This window comes from Ochotona curzoniae, unplaced genomic scaffold (genome assembly GCF_017591425.1).
Source record: "Ochotona curzoniae isolate NIBS_2020 unplaced genomic scaffold, NIBS_Ocur_1.0 contig_2210, whole genome shotgun sequence".
Lineage (NCBI taxonomy): Eukaryota > Metazoa > Chordata > Mammalia > Lagomorpha > Ochotonidae > Ochotona > Ochotona curzoniae.
Window position 1 is genome coordinate 39,238,849 of NW_024465369.1, and position 23,649 is coordinate 39,262,497.

General features: G+C 37.3%; 1 protein-coding gene across 3 annotated transcripts in view; it reads right to left on the reverse strand.

Moving 5' to 3' along the window:
• Positions 1 to 23,649, reverse strand: part of SESTD1 (SEC14 and spectrin domain containing 1) — a 111,505-nt gene that overhangs the window by 29,857 nt on the left and 57,999 nt on the right. For all 3 annotated transcript variants that reach the window (XM_040971806.1, XM_040971805.1, XM_040971807.1), the window contains 6 exons: positions 22,654 to 22,744; positions 18,901 to 19,014; positions 8,483 to 8,596; positions 7,321 to 7,418; positions 4,393 to 4,448; positions 2,496 to 2,707 (listed from right to left, as the gene is read on the reverse strand). In XM_040971806.1, the coding sequence (XP_040827740.1) occupies positions 2,496 to 2,707; positions 4,393 to 4,448; positions 7,321 to 7,418; positions 8,483 to 8,596; positions 18,901 to 19,014; positions 22,654 to 22,744 (685 nt within the window). The remainder of the gene's footprint in view (positions 1 to 2,495; positions 2,708 to 4,392; positions 4,449 to 7,320; positions 7,419 to 8,482; positions 8,597 to 18,900; positions 19,015 to 22,653; positions 22,745 to 23,649) is intronic.

Here is a 23,649-nt window from a genome sequence, read left to right on the forward strand (position 1 = left end):
CTCCATCCTGAATTCTAATGACTCCAGTGCCTACCACTTTGTGCCCTACAGAGACCAATGACTGCGCCTTTGTGATTCATATTAGCATTTTCAGTTCTCCTTTTGTACAACTTTCAGTACTTTCAGGTAAAATTTCTAACTCTTTCTTTGAAATGCTGCTTCCCCTGCCTTCCCTAACAACATGCTTCTCCCCAACTCTAGGCAGCCTTTCACTGTCTTTGCAAATGTATACTACCTTCTCATGAAGTATTGCAGTTTGTCAAAATACAAATAGAAAAGCCCTCTTTTATTTACTAAGTGTTTCTCTAAGCAATTCTCTAAATAATTTTTTAATAAGCATTCATTCCCAGAAAATAATCACACATCAGCAGCCCATAATCTAGTATTTTTGGATTTAGTCCAATGTTTTTCTACAACTTCTCAAATGTGATCCAAAGTCACCTACCTTAAATTTAACATGTCTGAAACCAAAGTCAGCATCTGCCACAACTTTTCCCACCCATATCCAAATGCAAACTCATCCAGCATTACCTAGTTAGCACCCTTATTTTGTAGATCAAAACATCAAGCCTTGCTAACCACAAACAAGATTCATTCCTGATTATCCTCCTACTTTAATCCATAATCCCATCATTGTTAGTCTTGGCTGCCACTTGGCATGAGGGCAATTTTACAACTGCTTCTGTAATTACCTAATTCCTTACAATGAAGGTAGGAACACTGTATCTTTCAAAAATTATTTTTTTTTAATTTCCATTTCTATTTGAAAGACAGAAAACAAAAAACAAAGAGAGCATGCATAGTTTACTCAGCTAAATGCCCACAATCAGTATCTGGGATTAGTATCTGAGTTTTACATCATTTTATTATTCTATCTTTGTCATTTTTCAAGATAATTTCCAACTAATTGGTTCAAATATACTTGGGTTTGACACAAACTGTGATTAATTTACAAATGGAGTACATAGTATCTGGAGTATGTATGATTAATGCCTTCTCATAAATCTTTAGTTTCCTCAACCCTTTTGCCTGGAATTAGTACCTTTCTGATCTAACTTCCTTTTTCTTTTCTCCACTAAAAATCCTAATGAGCCACTTCAGGGGTTAGCAAACTAGAATGTGCAGCCCAGTTCTGGCTCACTACTCTGTGCTAGAAATTATGTTTTCTTGGGAAAGGCTCACATGCATTCACTGATAGAATGTCAATAACTGCTCTTACACGAACACAGCAGAGCTAAGTAGCTATGACCACATGTACTCACACAAAAAAGACAATACATTCTATAAAAGCTAAACATCTGGACACTTACAAAAAAAAAGTTTGACAGCAACTGAACTAGTCTATTTTACTTTATTTTGTTCAATTACCTAAATACATATGAGCAGAATGCTAGATTCCTTCCTAATAGTAGCCATATAAAAGAGGTGTTGTTATTGCTATTTTAACGAAAGAAGAAAAGACGTGAAAGAAGGAAGATAGAGCAAGTCTCAGTAAAGTATAATGACCATGTTCAGAAACTAAGTGGATTAATATGATCTCAAAGGGGACACGGTCATTCCAGTGTTCTCTATTTCTTCAACAGAGCTTGGAACATCCTGGTGCTACTCTTTACTCATGTGATTCTTCATCCTTCACAAGTGCCAGCTCTCCTTTAAAGCCCTCCACTGCCTGTCAAAAGTATCCATTGTTGCAGGAGACACACAAGTGCCACATTCCTGAATATGTCTGTCCAGATTTCCTGCAGTCACTGAAATTATCCCTTTTGTAATACCCAGAGCACTTAAAAAATGTCTTTGTGGTGGGGCTTCTCCCTCAATATTCGCTTTACCTCAGATATATGAAGGAAACAATATGGAAATAATAGTCTTACCCACTTTTCTATAGCCCTTGTACCTTTTTGCCCTAATTAACTATGTAAAGATTGTCCAAAATATAATTTAAAAAAATGTCTTTGTGACAATGCTTTCTTCTTATTGACAGCAGAAACCAAGTGAACAACAAAATGGTGCCTGGGAAGTGGTAGGGCACGGGTGTGATGGGGAGGTGACAAAACGGGTATTAAGTTCCACTTAAGAATAAGAAGTTCCAAAGTCCTATTCCACAGCAGGATCTCTCTGAAGAGTAATAACACTGCACAGGCCTTAAAAAAATTGGAAGAAAGGATTTTTGAAATTTTCACGATAGAATATTAAATGTTTGAGGATATGTTGTTTGTTGCCAAAATACATCAATAATATTTCCAACAACTAGTTATTTTTGAAGTTCATTTTCTTAAATTGAGTTTAATGCCCAATATCACACCACTCTCAGAAACGGTATAACCTTAATGCAAATGCTACTTATAAAATTATATAATCAAATAGTTTTACAACCTAATTTTTTATGACTAAGCTTCTCGATATATTGTAAATAAGACTTATTAAAAGGTCAGTCATATAATAGGAACAATCAGAAGCACAGTCAGAAGTAAAATACATTCAAACCAATTACCTACCTGCATCACCTTCTGTTGGATCTCTTCTAACTGGGTACGCTTACTACGCTGCCTACAAACCTCCTGGTAGCGAGTGTACTGCTCTCGGAGCGAGTCTAACAGTTTCATAACCTGTGGCTGTGCAAGCAGCTCATCATCCATGGGAGACCATGAGACTCCTCCATCTGAGCCATTAAATCGACGCTGCTGTAATTCGGATAACAATTCATGCCCTTTACAAAAGAAAGATACTTATTAATATCCATAGAGGAAATACAATCCTTACTTCTCAATTCTAGATCCTTGTTTTTACAACCTTCATCCCCAATAGCTACTGGATTATAAGAACTGAAATGCAATTTAAAACTTTCACAGAACAACCATATATATTCATATGAGTCCATATATGCAACTATACTCACATAGCATAGTAGTTGAAATGCTGTATCATGTATTACAGATACATACTTTTTATATATGCTACATTATCTTATGAACCTATCATGTATGTGTTGAGTATATGTTCACAAACACAGTTACTCATGACACTGTGTCAACCAATCATCTTTTCTTATAAAATACACTGTGGGGCCCAATGTTGTAGCCTAGTGGCTAAAGTCCTCGCCTTGCACACAACAGGATCCCATCTGGATGCCTGTTTTAATCCCGGCAGCCTCGCTTTCCATCCAGCTTCCTGCTTGTGACCTGGGAAAGCAGTTGAGGACGGCCTTGGGAACCTGCACCCATGTGGGAGACCTGGAGGAGACTCGTGGCTCCTGGCTCCTAGCTTCAGATAAGCTCAGCTCTGGCTGTTGCAGACACTTGTGGAGTGAATCAATGGATGGAAGATCTTTCTCTCTGTCTGTCTTCCTCTCTGTATATCTGACTTTGCAATAAAAATAATTACTTTTTTTGAAAAAAGTACACTGTGGGACTTGTGTTTGATGGTTATAATTCAAGAATGTGTTGCAGGATTTCAGTATTCATCAGTTTCCTCAATCACAGCACTTAAAAGAAAAGCCGACAGTGCAATAAACATACAATTCAGAGTAAACAGAAAAAGTTTTTATTGTTGGTACAAATCAATACTTAAATAATTTCTACTTGTATAAAGCTCTGTAACAGACTGTGGATTTAAGGGGCCATACTAGTTTAAGAACTGCACAGGATAGAATTCAACGCTAGCAACCCTACATAGATAACTCACTCATACATGAGAAATTAAAATCAGAGAATGTATAACATCTCTAATGTATAAAGCTACAGGTATACAAAGAGTTTTATAAATAAACAAAAATGTTTACCCAGGATAATACCATTCTGTTAAGGTACCTCAACAACATAGAAAGTTCTCAACTTTTGCTTTTCATCATCACAGAGGAAAATAAAAAATAAAAAAGGTAAATGCAAAGACTTCAAGGGGAGAAATAAATTTGTCATTGTTAACTTAAAATGGTCTCATTAAAAAGAGATGAGACAGAAAATAAGTTCGCATTTGCTAACTCACTCCTCAAATAACTGGATTCAGCAGGGTCAGAGCGCTGATAGGCTGAGAGCTGGGAATTTAATCCAAGTCTCACTTCTGGGTGGAAGAAGTCCAACTACTTTAGTCATCACCATGGCCTCCCAAAGTCGCCATTTGCACGAATCTGTGGTCAGGAGCCAGAGCTGGGAACTGGAGCCAATACTGCACCCTGGGACACAGCTGTGTTAAGTGCATGGCTAATCACATGTTCTGTATTCGTTTTTTTTTACATATATATAAAATGTTTTAACACTGATAAAACCGAAAAACACTCTGAAATGTTTCTTGTTGAGTTCTATCACATTTCTCACATATCACACTGATCAACGTTTTATTACAAATCAACCAATCCAATTGGTTTTTTGGAACAAATAATTACATTGTTCATCATACCTGTCTGAAGAACTGTTTCAGGATCAACAGAGGGAAGAAAATTTAAGTCCACAGATCTGTGAAGCAACAGAAGAACGATTTTAAAATCTATAACAATTCTACCCATGTAACTTAAGAAACTTCTTCATATATGCATATCAAATCAATGATACCAATTGAATACAAAATAGTAATACAAATAAGAAAACTGAAAGCCTTCCGTTCTCTGAAGCTTAAGAAGGAAGCCTCTTAGAAAAGACTGCATACTACAGGCCAAAAAACCATAAGTTTATACTACTTGGAGAAACACAGCTGTTATATTTATGGCATTTCAACGCACTCAGGAAATTCACTTTTGTGTAAATCTACTGGATATCTATCTCAAAATGAAAAGTTTTAACTAGATAGCAATCCAGACAGGGTATAAGATTCAACATGTTTGTAGTCATCAAGTTTGAGTACCTACAGCAACTTTTCCACAGCTGCAAGCATTTCACGTTTAAGGGACAGGTGAGTATGTCCCTAACAACCGTACTCACTATGTTTTTCAATTACGTTCCTGAACATGTGAATTTTTCTTTTTAAAGATTTATTTATTGGAAAGTCAGATATACAGAGAGAAGGAGAGACAGAGAGGAAGACCTTCTGTCCGATAATTCACTCCCAAAGTGAGCACAACGGCCAATGCTATGCCGATCCCAAGTCAGGAACCAGGAACCTCTTCCGGGTCTCCCACGCGGGTGCAGGATCCCAAAGCTTTGGGCCATCCTCGACTGCTTTCCCAGGCCACAGGCAGGGAGCTGGATGGGAACTGGAGCTGACGGGATTAGAACCGGTGCCCATATGGAAACCCGGCATGTTCAAGGTGAGGACTTGAGCCGCTGGGCCACGCTGCCGGGCCTGAGCATGTGAATTTTTCCCTTCACTTTCTCACACGTACAAGGGAAGGAGAACAGGAAGGAAACACAGGGGACAAGTATCCCTTGATACAGGGGACATGTAAATCAAGGCCAAGGACTGAGCTGCTCTAACTGACTGATCCTGAACTAAGTATTTCAGTTTTATCTAGACCTGCACCTCTGGCACAGTCTATGCACTTCCTTAGGGAAGTAAACGCTGATGAAAATCTGGAAGAGCTTGGGCCCAGCACAGTAGCCTAGTAGCTAAAGTCCTTGCCTTGCACTCACCAGGATCCCATATGCACACCAGATCGTGTTAGCTCTGGCTGTTGCAGCTACTTGGGGAGTGAATCAACGAACAGACCTTCCTCTCTGTTTCTCCTTCTCCTCTCTGTACATCACACTTGCCAATAAAAAAAAAAAATTTTTAATAAATCTTTAAAAACAAAAACTATGGAAGAGCCAGGGCTTCACTACCTGTTACTTATAAGAAATCAGCCAATAAAAAGTGAGTTTCTTTAGGAAGGACTTAGAAACACCAAAATTTTGTTTTGACATTTGCTGTGGTCAAGCAAACAAGCAATTCCCAAAATACTTTCAATAACATTGTACGGAGTATCATTAGCTTTATAAAGAGGGTTTCATTGCTACTGACAGATGCTCTAAGAAAGCAACCAGGCTTCTTGGCTGCGATGCTTCCTCAACATGTACTAGGCAATTTCAATCACTCTCAGGGAAGGGAAGCAGAATCAACACCATTAAAGGCTCTGATTCCTATAGGCACCCATGTAGGATGTATTTCCTAAGATAACTAAGAAACATGAAAGTTATTTTGATGGACTAATTGGAAAGCTCATGATGAGCTAATTTTTATCAAATGACTAGCGTGACACTTTCCTAAATCATAGAGACACATATACATACATATGTGAAGATTATGTTACACTTTCATATAGTATCCACAGAACAAGAATTTTAACTGCTTGCAGTAATTTTAATTAATGTTACATTCAAACCATTTGTTTGCTTCTATTGTCTTTGTTCAAATTAAGATTTGGCTGTTACAACCATTATGTTTTTGTATTTCTCCTAGCTTGCCATTCAATTGATATTTACCATATTTGGATTCATAAAACAGAAGCATCAAGGTTTTCACTGCATGTCCAAGGCCATACTCAAGGATCAGCAACAATGACTTTTGGTACTTTCAAATTTTCTAATGTAAAATTACTGCTCTGGTAACCAGGAATAAACAAAAGGTTACAAAGAATGTGCTTACTAAAATGCTTTTTACTTGGGATGAGCAGCTTTGGCCTACAAACAGAAAATAAAAACTGACAATTGTAAAGTTAACTACAAATTTTTAAAATGATAGAACCAGGCAGCTTCATTTACACAATGACAATTACTGCCTAAAGCCATGAAGAGCACAAATTTTAAGAGGATACAATCTAGGCATTCAGGTGCTAGGGTATTTAAATAAAATTATGATAATTTTGTTTCAAGTTGCAGCATTTTTAACATTCTTTGACAGCAAAGAGTAGAACTCTAAAAAGTTGTAGAAAACTGTTTCTTTAAAAAAAAAAAACAACAAGCTCTTATGGATCAGCACTGTGGCATAGTGTGTTAGACTGCTACCTGGCTAGCCACTTTCCAGCCACCTCTCTGCTAACGGCTGAGGAAAGCAGACTGCATGGCTGTTTGTTTCTCGGCCACTCCTCACTTCAGCCCTGTCCAGCTCCAGCCACTGCCGTACCTTGGGAGCAGAAGGATGATGTCTGATTTTCCACCTCGCTCAAACTTTTTCAAACAAATCTTTTTTTAAGAAGTTCTTGCAACTGGACATTTTACAGAAAAGGTAAAGGAAAAGGTAAATTTAACACTACTCATCAGTATGATTTCATGTCAGCCTCATATAAACACTGTATGTCAATTTTGACTGAATGTGGATGTGTGTACCTTCCTTCCTTCAGTCTGCACTGTCACTAGATCTTTTACTGAATATGTCACAGCCTGTCCAAAGCTGCATGCCACAGTACACAGCACCCACCTTTCCTTCTCTTGCTGACTTCCTTTATCACTTCCATTGTTAATCAAAGCAAGTTCATCTAGTAATGATGTAGACTCTTTAGTAAACTTCTCAAAAACCTGTAATATAAGAATTTAACATACTAAGAAGAACCTTAAAATTAACATGTATTAAGAATTTTCAGTTGAGGGCAACAGAATTAGCCAATCAGGGCTCTTTCATCTCCCGAAGTCCCTTCCTGATGTCCAGCCACCAGAGTACAACAGTGTACACAAGAGAAGACAAAACTGCTTTCTTGGGCAATGAACAGGATCAACGAAATTTTTTTTAACTTTAAACACATCAAGAACTTTTTTATTTTTTATTCAAGCAAATTTGTTCTTATTTCCATGTTTTTCTGAGAAAGACTAGGAACAAATATTATTTAAACCAGTCTAAATCTCAAATTCCAATTTAAATTGGTTGCATGAAATATGAGTTTCAAAAATATATCTTGCAGCATAAAGAAAAATAATTACATTAACACGATTTCTTCAAACATTTGTTGAAACAGATCTAGAAATGTCTATTTCGACATATACTAGAGTCTGATATTACCTAAAATAAGTTGGAAACAAATGATTATCCATTGTTAGAACTTAAAGTTCACTATTCTTCTAATAAGTCAGCACATAATCTGAATTAAAGTTAAGCTTTCAGCAGTTCAAATACAACAATGTCATATGACACAAAACAACAGATTTCAGAATTCCAATCTATAAGAAACACATTTTCAGAAATGAAAAATTTAATGTAGCAAACTGCTCTTCACATTGAAAATTCAAATTGATGTTTAAAGTTAAATACTCTCTGGAAGTGGTATTGTTAACCAGTTTAATGTTTAATAAATTATCATTTTATTTTACCTACAATCTCATAAAGGAGGTATTATTCTTCTTCTCATATTAAGGCTACAGAAAATGAGACAAAGAGAAACTAAATACATTGTTAAAAGTCATATATGCTGCAACAGGCATCAGAATTCTAACTGTCCCAAACTCCGAAGTATTTGTCTAGAAGTACATGCTATAATGCGATATGCACTAATAAAATGGAAAAGTATCTGTATTTTGATTACAACGATACAGTTGTAAAATATCTTGATTATATGTAATAACATTTTCTCTCATTATAATATACCAACCAGCCTTTTATTTAGCCAATCCATATGATCATAGGTGAGACTCCCACCAAAATCTTCTGTTAACTGGCATGGCTCAATGTAACGAGTTAATTTATTGGCAGACACTAAAATGACCTGCAGGAAAAAAAGAAACATTAGTAAGCCATTATGACTTAACATCCTTGAAAATAATGAGGAGGTAAACATTTGTTTGAAATGTACCATCATCTTGCCAACATACAGGAAATTGTCATTCAAGAAAACTTCAAAAAGTCTGTGGAAAAACTGAATTAAAATCTAAGTTTATTTTGGCACACAAAGTATTGAAATCCATACATAATAGAGCATTTTCATAATATATACTTCTCGTGAACTTTTTAAAGACCCTTCATGTCCATGCAGTATGATTCATTTAGGTACTATAATATCAATTAAAATCAATTCAGTAAATTGCAGGTATGTTTTAAGATCCATCAAAATCTCCTATAATGCCATATTAAAAACAAGAGATAGTGGTGGCTCAGTTAAAACATTTCAAATATATTTAATATCAATAAATTCTTAGAAATCAATATATGTAATATAATGACAATCAAATTTCACAGTCTTAAAATTTGTTAGGTACACTAAAATGATAAGTGCTGCTGCCACCCAGCAGCAGCGACACTAAAACAATGAGGCTTACTCTCACTGCCCAAAGCAGCTGTGTTCAAACCCTTATCTCCACTGCTCCTGTCCCCATTGGCCTTAGCTTTCCTCTGCCGCTTCTTTAGCCCTAATTCTGCCACCCTTCCTCCCATTCTTCTTTCTGTACTTTCAATCGCTCCTTTCTGCCACCCTTCTTCCCACCCCCCAGTCTTTCTCGTCTGTCTTCGTCTGTCTGTCTTCTGTCGTCCGCATCTGTCCTGTTCGTCTGTCCATCTAGCTTTTACCAGCTACTTTTATATCATTCTCCACCAATCACTTCTCTCCGTGGGTCCACTTGGTGCTATGTGATGGGCCAGTAATCGCAGCGAGGGCATTAGCCTATCCCTGTGACTCCCTGTTTACCTGCTGGTGAGACCAGCTCCACCTCCTGGCCCTGGGCCAGCCGCCATCTTGCAACGGCCCCTTCCAATCCCAGGAGCGGCTTTAGCACCCCACTCCCCACAGATAAGCACAAATGAATAAGAAGCCTGACAATCACAAAAATCACACACTTTAAAGTTGATCAACATTTCTTGGATTTAATAACCTATGTTCAGTAGTTTAATAATAGCGCTCCATAATATGACCACTTAAATGGTAATTGAGTATACATGGTATGAGGAGTTCGGCATATCTCAAATTCGCTGCTTTCCTTTTTTATTTTATTATTATTATTATTATTATTTACTTTTTACACTTAAAAATCTTTTATTTTGTTTTGTGATATTGTTCCATAGGCTCTGGGGTGGTCTGTGCCCTTCCCCAAGGTCCCTCCACCACCTTCCACTGATGTCCCCTCTAGTTTTACAATGGATGTCCTTCATGAGCCGTCACAAGTCCATTATGCTGTTATTGAAGTGTTTCCTGACAATGTAGGCATGGACACTGTCAATAAGTCCATCATCTTACTGTTAGGATGTATTCAGTTCTTTCACTGGAGTCTATCCTTGTTCTGTATGCACAGGGACACACAGCATCTGTCTCTATATCTGAACATATCAGTCCTTCCTACACTTCCATTATATATCACCTAAAATACAGAACCAGTGAGCACAGTCCACAACAGGGTGAAGATAATAAATTTTATTAATATGAAGTTGACAAACATGCCACAAAAATAAAAATGGACCACAAGAGTGGTGAAAACAGGAATCAAAAACCTTCTTGTAGGAATAGATGTTAGTGCATGAACCTCATGGTGCTGAAGGAATTACAATTAAAAGTATACGTTCATTACTCATGATGCGTAGCAAAACAGTGTTGAAATGAACATTTACAATCTCAAGTGCTTACAAGCAATCCATCTCTTATGGATGATCAATTAACGAATCGCAAGAACTTACTGCGAGAGACACAAATAACTAGCAAATGCTAAAAGGTAAGACTTAGAGCAAAAACAGATTTGACACTACAGAACTGTAAATTAAAAGAAAGACTCATTGAATAAGAAGATGAGCAAAACAACCCCTAGCCATATTAGCATTGAGATTTTGTTTTTGTTTTTGTTTTAGCATTGAGATTTTTGATGGAAGTTATATTATGCTGTTTTCCCCTTAAAGTAACTTTAGGAATTATTTTAAAATAAATATCTTAGAATAAAATAACAGAAAATGTTGTCCACTTAGTGAGGAAATTGTCTCAAAAGGCTTCATTTTAACTTCTTTTCCAATACACTTTTTTTAGCTAACTCTTAGGGACCCAAGTGATACAAAATAATCAACATTAAGCAGCATTAATCTGTCACAGGAATCATCTGTCATAAGAATCCATAATGACTTTCACACTATGAAAACTAAACAATCAGATCCCAAAACAGATTGTACTTTCCTAAAACATATCTAGCAATCCATTATCTTGCTATATAATAACAATAAGGCCAAGAAATGCATATTTATTCTATGGGGAAATAAATTACTTGCTACATTGAGCAGCAATTTACGTTTGAAAATATAACACCCTGCAGAGCTCTTTGTCCTGAAAAGGCAACTGAAACTGACAAGAGAATAGAGAATGTGAACTGTAATTGGCGGTCTCTACCAAGCACAATATTTTACTTAGCTCCTGAAAAATAAAGTGCTTTTGGAAAAAATCCTACCATCAGACCCTCATATCTCACCAAAATGCATTACTCATTTGGTCCAACAATTACTGCCTGGTTGAGGTTCATTTGCGAGAAGCAATACTCACTAGAAGTTGCGTGTTTTAGAGCTAAGGATAAGCAGGATCTGCTTCTCACGAGGAAATGAGACTTTCATTTTTTTCTTCAGTATTTCCTTGCAATATTCCAAAAAATTACAGAAACTGAAATTTTCTGGTCTACTTTTGCAGTTTTATTGCAAATATTCTAAGATTACTGCAGTTTTGATCACAATGTCTCTGAGGGCCCAATGGCTTTACTAGAATGTCCCTAAGGATTTCCAAAGCCTTTTCTAATAATCTTACAACTGAAAAGATACTGAACTAGAATCCAATCATTTCAGATTTGTACCCTAGCTTTTCCACAGAAAACGTAAATGAATTCACCACTCTTATGTTCTTTCTTTAATCTGCCAAAGGAAGGTATATTAAATTAAATGTAATACCTCTTTAAGATCTGAAATAATGTAATTGGAAGAGCTGCCATACAATATATTTAATGCACGCTATTCTAACACAATGGCTTATTCACAGAAGAGCGCTTATTACCTTTCCACTAAGGGAGGATCCTAGTTTTAAGGAACCCCTTGATTCAAGTGTTCCCGCTAATGCAGACCCCAGAAGGCAGTTAGGATGCCTACCTCCTGGCTTCAGTCCTGACCCAGCCGCATCACTGCAACTTGGGATGCGAGCCAAGATCAATTGCTTTTCAAAAAAAAAGAAAATTAAGAAGTCAAGGGGAAATTTGATTAGGAGATAAAAATGATGTGACTGAAGTCTGCATCTATGTGATAGTGTTTTAAAACTTACCTAAATGCAAACAGAACAAGCCTATCTCTAGTGTGAAATAATATATGTTTAAGAGTATAATCTTAGATTTAAAAGTTATAGTAAAAATTTAACTAAGCTTTACTACTACTATATTTTCACCCATACAAAACAGATATAACAAGGGAAGTCAAAATTATAGAGCAATATAAAATTCATTCTCTCATCATTATAAGATACTTTACAGAATCCACATTATATAATTCAGATACCTATTCAAAGTGAAAATGGTTGGCCTGCCTTACAGCTACATAGAACTGCATCAACATATAGTAACTGTTCTTGGAGATCATGTTTCTCTTGATGGGAACAAAATGTGCAAAAATTAAAAAAGGAATTTGGATAGACAGAACCAAAGATGTTCTTGACAGAGGAACACAAGCTAAATCTTAGTCTTAGATCATACCATTAGGCAGGATCTTAGAAAAAGAAAATAAACCAGATGTGAATAAAACAAAAACTTAGAATGTTGGTTCCCTACATACCATAACCAATAAAAAATACTTTCACCATTGTGGGTGACTAGAAGAGACAAAAGAGTGGAAATCCTTTGTATTATTAGCTCCTTAATTTGAGGCCAAAATACTGCCAGTACTACTTACTACTTGAATGTTATCTTGCTTTTGGATGGACTATAGCGATTATCACCTAACCAGCAAAGCTGTCAAAATCGCCAGTGACACTACTGCTAGGATGGCCAACTACTTCAGTGTATTATCTGAATTACTAAAAAGAAAACTGTACAGGAATGTTTCTACTTCAAAATAAATATAGGGCCAAATAAATTAACAATAAGAGATGAATTCAATAGCCAATGGAAAACGCTAAAAAATGAGCAAGAGTGAGGTCACCCAGGAGAATTTAGGAAGGACAATGGACAAGGAAATGTGAAACCCCGAAGAGACAGGTCAGAGTGACCACTGGGTATCTGATCAACATTGTGGGCAGTTTAAAACAGATTTTTTGTTATGGATAATATTCTATAAAGTAAAATCTACATTCTGCTTTTAACAAGTACCAACATTCCTAACAAAGTTTGTACTTCTAAAAGTATTCCAAATTAGGAATAGCTTAGGTTCTGGCTGTTCCACTTCGGATTCAACTTTCTAGTATGGTCCTGGGAGAACGGAGAGTGGCCCAAGTACTTGTGACACTGCATGGACATGGAAGATCAGGGTGACATTCCAAGGCCACTGACTTCAACCTGGCCCAGCCCAGGCTGCTGCAGTCATTTAGGAAGTGAACTATTGGAGGGAAGACTTCTTTTTCTCTTTATTTCCTTCTTTCTTTTTCTCTGCCTTTCCAATAACAGAGGAGATATATATACCAAAAATAGGCTTAATTACAACAGTTCTAGTTATCTAAAATAACAGCAAAGAAAACAATGCTAATTAAATAAACATCTGTGTTATAAACATCTGTATTAAATTTCAACACAGAGAAATTTTAAATATCATTTAATGGCTGGTGTTGAACTGCCCTTTAAAGTTGAGTATGTTTTATAGTACGTTAACTGTCATTTGAATTTGCTCTATACTCACTGGGTCACTAAGCACTTAATAAGTGCCCAAGTACTCTAGTCAACCTTTATTCAGTGTATTGAGAAAATGTGTTGATATAAGAATACTCAATCCAGTGACATCAGGGCAAGACAGCTAGGAATTCTGTTTTTTACTTCATCTTCTAAGATGCAAGGTGTTTGTTAGTTCCTGTTAATTCATATAGATTAAGACATAAGTAGGAACAACTCTGTGAATCGATGCATATGCTTCAACAGGATGACAGGGCTCCTCATCATCCCTAATCAGTGCTCTCAGCTCTAGTTTCAGAACCACCAGCCCCTGTACACTTGGCATTCTCATGGTCATGAACTAAAGACTACAGACCCCACTGCCTATCTAAAGTACTCACTCAATATGGTCCAACTGTCACGGTCACACTCAGGACTCCTGGCTGCAGCTTTTATGTTCTTTCACTACTCCTTTGTGTTTATTTCTTAGGTCACAGCTTTATATTTCATTATCAGGTAACATCCTTAATAACGTAATCCAACAGCTTACGCTGCCTTCCCTCATGCTGCTGGCATATATAAGCTTTCAGTAAGTCCATGCAACACCTAAGTCTATCAACGGCAAAAATTATGGGAAAAAAGTCAGGGTTGGGGTGGGAGTGGGGTGTTGTCTGACTTCTACTTCAGACAGAGAAAGCTGAAGAGAACACTGTTGCAACTCTCACATCACTAATAAAAAACACAAGCTCATTTCACAGGAAAACCAATTACTCTGAAAATCTCTTTAAAGACCTGCAACTTAAAAAAGAGACAGAACTGGGGCACTTCTTTACCTGAGGAAAAATGTCAAACATAATGCAAGCCAGGTAAGAATACAGCTAAAATGTTTAATGAATTGCTGAAGGCCGTCTACCGGCCAGTGTGAAAGAACAGAACCTTTGGGAAGCAAGACCGTGAGGACTCAGATTCACCTGAGGCTCTTCTTCACAGACTTCATGGGAAGTACTCAAAGAAGACTGAGAGAGGCAAGAGAGAGCATTGGGAGGGGCGAGGGAAGCCTGCCTGAGAGGCCTGGGAAAGAGAAACCCTTCAGAAAAGGCAAAACTGCAGCTGATTTCTCTGGTTCTGTATCCTTTACTGGGGGTGGGCGAAAGGCTTAAGGCGCTGAGGCAACATCAGCAAACTCTGATGACATCACTGTACCTAGAGGGAGGAATATAGAAATCCCTCTAGACTTAGGATAGGGAGTAAAAGCAAGAATACAGTATGAGCTCAGAAGAATCAGCAGTCTCCTAAAGCTGGGGCAGGAGAACACTGCTGTGGTTCCCCAACAACCTAAACCTAGAGGTACCACACTATCCAAGTCCCAATCCTGGGCATGTATCAAAAATGAATGAAATCAGTCTGTCCAAGAGACTTCTGTACTCTCATGTTTCCTGTACCACTGTTGATAAGCACTCATTTTTAGTGCATCATTGTTGATAATACCTAGTAATGGGAACAAACTTAGTGTCCCTCAACTGACAAATGAATAAAGAAAATGTGGTACATATACAAAATCAAACACTATCCATCCATAAAAATAATATTGCCATCTCTACAACATGGATAGAACTAGAGGCAATTATATGAAGTGAAATAAGCCAAGAGCTGAAACACGAGTACTGCATTAGCTCACTTGAATGTGAAATTAAATAGTGTTGATGTCACAGATGTTAAACAGTATAATAGTGGTTACCAGACACTGAGGAGAGTAGAAGACAGAAAAGAGTAAAAGCACAGGTCAACAGGTAGTAAATTAGAGGACAGTGACAAGTTCCAGCATTCTACATTCTGTTGAACAGTAGGGTAAATAGGGAGAAGGACAACGCATATTTCCCAGTCAAGGAAAAAAAAAAAAAAACTAAAGGATTTTTAATGTTTTTATCACAAAGAAATATTTGTGGTGAAAGACAACTGCCATGTTTAGACATTACACCATGAATACCTGTTATAAATCCCACATGGTACTCCATTAACACGAACAAATTTTAGGTCAATTTGAAAAAACGTTTAAGATATATCAACATTTAAGATATATCAACATTAGAAAACGGTAAATTAAAAATGAAAACAGAAACCTCCATACAACGCAGTTATCACTGAATGAAATAAGACAACTAACAATACCAAGTTCTATCAAGGATACAAGTGCAACTACCATAAATTGTTGGTGAAAAGGTAAAATAACATAGCTAACTTGACACTGTCAACTTGGCAGTTTCTTATGAAGTTAAACAGTTATCACATGACTCAATAATGTCAACCTGGCATTTTATCTCAGAATAAAAGCAAGCTCACACAAAAACCTAACACTAAGCATTCATAGTACTCTTATTTATAGTAATTAGCAAGAAGGAAAAAAGTACCAAAAGTATCCAGATTAAAAAACTGTTGCATCTAACCATAAAATACTTAACCACAACAAAAGAAAAGTGAACTACAGTACATGCAGAGATGAATGAATTTGAAAAGCATATATAAGTAGCTATGTTAAAAATGGTATGCACTCAGGCCTGGCACGGTAGCCTACTGGCTCAAGTTTTCACCTTGCATGAGCTAGGATTTTGTATGGACACCAGTTTGTATTCCTGGCAGCCCCACTTCCCATCTAGCTCCCTGCTTGTGGTCTGGGAAAGCAGTTGAGGACAGCCCAAAGCCTTGGGACCCTGCACTTGCTCAGAAGACCGGGAAGAGGATCCTGGCTCCTGGCTTCGGGTCAACCCAGCTCCAGCCATTGCAGCCAGCTGGGGAATGAATCAACTGATAGATCTTCCTCTCTGTATATCTGACTTTCCAATAAAAATAAAAGTAAATCTTAAAAAAAAATGGCATGCATTGTATCATTCCACTTTATATGATATTCTGGGAAATGCAAAACATAGGACCATTACAGGAACTACACAGAGCAGCAGTTCTTGGGGGCTGGAGACAGAGAAGGGAGAGTTCTAAGGGTCCTAAGATACTTTATGTTCTTGACTGTGGTTGTAGTTTAGTAACCATGTTTTTTCAAAACTCTCACAGCTGGGGTTTGTTTTGTGGCACAGTAAGATAAGCTGCTCCTTATAATGCTGGCATTCCTTATTAGCCCTGTTCAAGTGCCAGCTGTTCCACTTACAATCCAGTTACCTAATGTGCCAAGGAAGGCAGCAGTACTTGGGTCCCTGTCACCCATGTGAGTGACCCAGATGGAATTCATGACTCCTGGCTTTGCTCTGGCCCAGTCCCAGATGTTCCATCGATTTTAGGAATAAATTGGTGTGATCAAAGATCCCCTGCACTCAGCATTGCTCTCTATACATTCTTTCAAAATAAATAAACCTTAAAACACACACACACACACACAGCCACTAGGAGTACACCAAGAGCAACCTCACTGAAGAATAAACTAGGGGTGCAGTGGCTCTACGGGCTAATCCTCTGCCTGCCAGTGCCAGCATCCCATGTGGCACTGGTTCATGCTCAGCTGCTCTATATCCCGGTCTGGTTCCTGCCTGTAGATTGGAAAGGCAGCGGAGTATAGCACAAGTACTTGAATCCCCGTGCCTACATATGGGAGACCTGGAGGAAGCTCATAGCTCCTGTCTTCAGATCAGCTCAGCTTTGGTAGTTGAGGCCATTTGAGGACTGAACCAGTGAACAGAAGAGTCTGTCTCTCTGTAACTCTGCCTTTATTAAAAAAAAAAAAAGTTTTCTTTATTTTTGGAGGGAAGGGAGGTTTACAGAGAGAAGGAGAAACAGAGAAAGGTCCTCCTCCATTTGCTGGTTTACTGCCCAAATGGCCAGAGCTGAGCCAATGCGAAGCCAAAAACAAAGGGCTCCTTCTGGCTCTCCCACATAGAGGGTCCAAAGGCACTGGGCCATGCCCCACTGCTTTCCCAGACCATAAGCAGGGAACTGGAGAAAGAGGAACAACCAGGACACAAACCAGTGCCCACATGGGAATCTGATGCTTGGCGGCAGAGGGTTAGCCAGTTAAGTCAACGCACCAGCCTGAACTCTGCCTTTCAAGTTAAAAGAACTAATAATAATAATAATAATAATAATAATAATAATAATAATAATAATGTAGGTTTACTTAAACCCTTATATTAGATTAATAAACTTTACTTCATATAAAAAATGCACTAACAATTATAGTAAAAATAAAAATGGCTATATAGTGTTACAAAGTACAAAAGGAATCTTGACTGACTAGGTAAGTGTTCCAAGGGTCTATATTCTACAGGACTTAGGTTAAATTTGGGGTTTTATTATTGGTGGTTTTTTTTTAAGATTTATTTATTTTTATTGGAAAGTCAGATTTATAGAGAAGGAGAGACAGAGAGAAAGATCTTCCATCTGCTGATTAACTCCCCAAGTGGCCACAACGACCAGAGATGAGCCAATCCAAAGCCAAGAGCTCGGAGCTTCTTCCAGGTCTCCTATGCAGGTGCAGTGTCCCAGGCTCTGAGCCATCCTTGACTGCTTTCCCAGGTCACAAGCAGGGAGCTAGATGGGAAGTAGAGCTGCTGGGACAACAACTGGTGCCCATATGGGGTCACGGCACTTGTAAAGCCAGGACTTTAGCCACTAGGCTACCATACCGGGCCCCTAGGGCTAAATCTTGTACCCTTTTAAAAGTCTACCCTTTATTTAAACAACCTGAAGTTTGGGTATCTATCAACTTCCTTTATAGGAAAATAGGAATTCACATGTGGATGGGAAAATATGACTGAACTGTTTGGATTTCCATTCTACCTTAGGGTTTCTGCCTCACCTATAATAAGTGCCTTTAAAGAAGGACAGAAGGAGAGATGGAAAGGAAGAGGCGAGTGGGGAGGAAAAGGAGACAAGGAGAGGGAGGGAAGAAAAATGTTAGTAGGAAAGGAACCAAAACCAAAGTGAACACTACAACGACAAGTCACAGAAAATGGATTCTAATAAAATGCCTGAGTCCTCAGTGTTAGATTTTCTCTTAGTAATACAATAAAATCGTTAAGATGAAAAAAAAATAGCTCTACTTACCCAGAGCAGTTACCAAAAGTCAAATGAATGAAATGAAAGCTTCTGTAGTTTTTGTCAAGCAACCATAATTTCTTCAACAATTATTTAAACGCTGACTATATACTAATTAGCAATTAGGAACTAATTAAATACTGCCTAACTGATGTTGAACAAACAACATTATACCAAAAAATGTCATTTTTAGAGATATAGCACAATTCTTTTGGGTTTTTAAAAATAGATTTATATTTACCTCAAAGCCAAGTCTATCCTTTTCTTTCCAAAAACAAAAATGTGTTACTTTCTTGTCCCAAAATTCATCTGGTTTCACGACACAGACAAGGGATACCTCAGCTGGAACAACATTCTACAAAACACAGGAAAAAAGTCACCATAAGTTACACAAATGATGAGTAACTTACTAAAATCCTAAGCTACTAAATATTAAAATAATGATAAAGCAAGAGACTTTTAGAATAGAAGTAAAATAATCATAAAGTAGAAGAGATTCTATTTTACTTAAAAACATAAGAGTAATAAATTGGTAAACTGACTGAGAAAATATTTCAAACAATGTAATACAGACAGTATACGTGAAGTACTATTTTACTAAACCTCTTAACTGGAAATATGTTTGGATTAAACTTTAAACTGAAAACTAGCTGAGAATTAACAAATGCAGGCTTTATGTGAAATGAAAAAATTTTTCATATAATCATCTTATAGAATCCCTTCAAAAGATGTAAAACCAATTTTCTCACACAATTATTAGTTGAAAAATAGGCCAAAGGGCTAATTTTTGACAAATACAACTTCACATTTACTAGTTTACCTAAAGAATGGAAATGAACATTTATTGAGTTAATATTTCATATCATATTCCATTACCAAATTCCACAGTTTAACTTTAAAATATATTTTCATAGTTAATAATTTCTACCATTTGCATTGCTATAATCTTCACATTGGCCAGCTTTACCGAAACCTTCAGGACAGGCTTGCCTGCTCAAAACTCAGCTCTCCATTAAGGTCTATCCGAGACACTAAGCTCAGGCCCCTGCTGAGCTCTCAGTCCACGCCCTACTCCTCTCCTGCCAGCACACTCCCCAGCCACAGCCAAGCTGAACTCACTATCACTGGAATGTGACAATATAGCAACTCTGGCTATATCACTTCCTGTTTGGAATGTTCTTTCCCTAATACCCAGGAGGGCTCCTTTAATTTAAGAGTCTACTCAAACAGTTCCTCTTCAGGAAGACCTTCCTTCTCCCTGCAAAGTTGGGACTATCTGACTCAGTCTCCTTTTCCTGGTATTAGCAGCATTCATCATCGACTGACACTGTGCTTTACTAGTCTACCTAACTGACCATTATCCGATCACTTAGCGAGAATATAAGCTCACTGGCAAGGCCTTTCTCTATTGTGTCATTCCCAAATTTCCTCTGCCTGTCCTAGTGTCTAACATACAGAAGACACTCAAAATACTTGTGAACTAAATCCTCACAAATATGATGATTGCATTCTCTTAATTTTCCAGGAGATAGAATAGAAACCAGATCTATCTAACTCAAGTTCTGCCAGATCATTTCTTACACTGCAGACCAGACGTCAGTAAATTCTCAGAGCTCCAGGTAATAAATGCCTTGGACTACAGGCATACAATCTTTATCACAATTACTCAGTTTTGCGAAGGTAGAGTGAAAAAAGTCACACACAGTATGTAAATCAATGGGCACGATTGAATTCTTGAAACTCAATCCTTCTAAATCATGACTGGCAGTAGCATTAAAAATTATTAATATTTAGGGGAAAATAGAAATCTTTTCAACATGAACATGTCATTGAACACATCAGAAAACTATAACCCACTGCAAAGACTGATTTGTGATGAGGCACTAAATCCAATGATGTCCAAACTTTTACCAGAAGGTCTAGAAGAGTTAGGGCAAATTTGATGTTAGTTGATAAATTAACTTTGGAAGATTATTGTAAATCACAAATAGGAAAGCTGTCAGAGACAGGACAAACCAGATACCTCAGTCTAAGGAACGCTAGCAGAAAAGTCTGGGCCCGCAAAGAAATGATATCATTGCTTGGAGACAGAAGCAATGAAAGACTTCCTATGTAAAAATGGTCTAATTAGAAGTCAACAACAGGTCACTGCAACTTCTGAAAATGTTAACTATAAATAAATCCAAAAGTTGTTAAAATACCTATCAGAAAAGAAATCGCAAGAGGGGATTTAATCATCCATTGACTGTTCTTCAAAACTGCCATTGATCAAAGTCCAGTGCAAACAGCCAAGTCCTCAACAGCTCATCTGTGACACAGTTGAATGACAGGATGAAAGGAAGAACATAAGGCAAAATTAATGGACTTCTCACCTAATAGTTATTTTAACAACGTTTACAGAGAAGAGTTCAACCTAAGGGTTTGGAATATAAAAGTGGTGGGTATTTGACATAAAAATTATTATATTTGATATAATGTTTGACATAAAAATTATTAAGGGATACCAACTAGGTTCCTGGGCTTGTGTCTTCCAAAGGCTATATCCCTTCTCTCAAAAAAAAAAAAAAAAAGATCCTACTGCTGCTAAGACCAGGCTCCACATCTAAGGAATATGGAACAATATACACCTCACCTGGGGAGCACCTCCTGGTGATACACACTTTGGAATGCATAAAGCCCAAGCCTGATTCTCTTGCTATGCTAACTTGAAACCCACAGTTACTAAAAATCCTTGCCTATCAGCTGACCTCTAAGGGTGAGAAAAAGATCACTACAAACAGGCTTACATTGTACTATCTGAAAACCATACTAAACAGTAAAACTCAGACTGGATATACAGTCATTCCAATTCTTCAAATTCCATATTCCTAATCATCTAAATAAAGGACAAAACCAGAATCACTTTCCTCAGATTGCTTTAAATTTTTAATTATATTTCTTTCCACAGAATCCCAAAGCAATGACCAGTTATTTCTCATATTCATTTAAAATTCTTCCTTTTTCTGACGTAGTCAAATATTTGTTATTCCATGTTACTACAAACTAATAATTTCCCCCAAACTAGCCTGCCATTAACCTCCTTTGCTTTATTGGCTTCCTTCGTGAGCTAACACAAAGACCATCTCAGACTGCCATTTCACTTCAATCAGATAATCTTTTACTTAAATTCTACATTCTCTAGCTGCACTTCAAGGAAAACCAGACGAAGGAAACCGATCTTCCCTTTCAATCACTCAAATGTTTTATGTTTTCATTTCAAGTCAAAATCCCTCTAATATCCTTATAAGAAATCAATGGAAGTGCACTATGCATCTGTTCTGTGGCCGGAACACAAAGAACATTCTGTGAGGAACATAAGAATAAATAAAATGGAGACTGGGATCAGATGCTAAGGACTTCATAATCATATATTTTATATATAATACTAATTTGCTAGCTGCTCAAAGTTCTTAAAAACACAGATACTACAAAAGTTTCTCCTGAGCTATGAATAATAGTAAAATCATTATAAATCCTAATGTTTTTGGAAGGAAAGAGGAAACCAAAAGGAAGAAACAATCAAGACAGCCCCAAAAAGTTTCTTCTGAACAGACTCAGGCATTCTACTCCCAACCTGCAGCATCCTCATAGGCCCAGGAAGAGAAGGACTTTGATGCCACAGTGCACAAAAGCTCCCAGCTGGGTGTGATAACATCCACAGGAGTGCTATTAGGACCACAAGCCACCTTGCTTACCTAAACATGATGACAGATTATTTTCAATCATTTAAGGTTTTTAGAAAAGAGCTGAGATTTAATTTACTACTTAAATCCAAGTATATGCAAACCAAGTAATATAAACCTAGAAGAGACACGTGAATTTTCAGAACTTAGTCACTAGTAAGAAGCCCAGGCAGAGTTCAATAAATGAAATGCAGCTGCTTTGTTTCACCACAATCTGTAAATCTGCTGTAAAATACATAAAGCATTTCCTAATGGAAAAAAATTAAAATTACCTGTAGCATTAAGACTACTGTTTTCACCACATTCCACTGTGATTTTCTGCCATCCACAATCACGGTAAACCCTCTCGCCTTACATTTTTCACTGAAACAAAACAAAGTATTAAATTACAAAAATTTAAAACAAACTCTAGGGGCTGGCATTGTAGTGGGTAAAGCTGCTGAATGAGAAGGCAGTATCCCATATGTGCATTGGTTTGTTTTTGGCTGTTCTACTTCGAATCTAGTTTCCCATTAACAGCCTAGGAAAAAGCAGTGCAAGATGGCCCAACTGCTTGGGCTCCTGCCACATTCATGCGAGACACAGATGAAACCCCTGGCTTCGGTTTGACCTAGGCGCTGCCACTGTGGCCATCTGGGGATTAACCAATGATGAAAGAGCTTTAAGGTCTCTCTTCGTCCCCTCCTTTCTTTCTTTCTTTCTCTCTCTCTCTCCTGCTGCTTCCCATCTTCATGTAACTACCTTTCAAATAGATAAATACATATTTTAAACAACAAGTTCTAGATTTTGCTCCTGCTGATTTAAAATAAAGTTTACAACTTAATAATCCATAGAGCCGAATTAACCTCACTTGGCTTAGGCTAGGCTGTCAGTGAATAAAATTCTTCAGGATACTTTTTCAGCTTTCTCAGGTATTTTACTTGAGAATTTACAAGCTAATGTAACGCTTGAAAACAGAATGTCAACGTCTTAAAAAGTAAGGAAATCAAAGCAACATTCAAGCCTCTCAATTCCTTTATTAGTTAAATGTGATCACAGTAAAATAAGCAATTAATGATTGCCAAGTGCATTATATATTTATTTTCTCTCTTTCCTGCAAGTAGAAAATAAAGTAAGCTACTACTAAATCACTAGAAATGGGTTTCTTGGTGCTCATTAAGGAAATCTAATGAGAAAAGGTAGTGTTTGTGGCACAAAATGATTCAAAGCTTGAATAACAACATCATGTCTGAACTACCTCTGTTCACACGCTCACATTCCCAGTCACT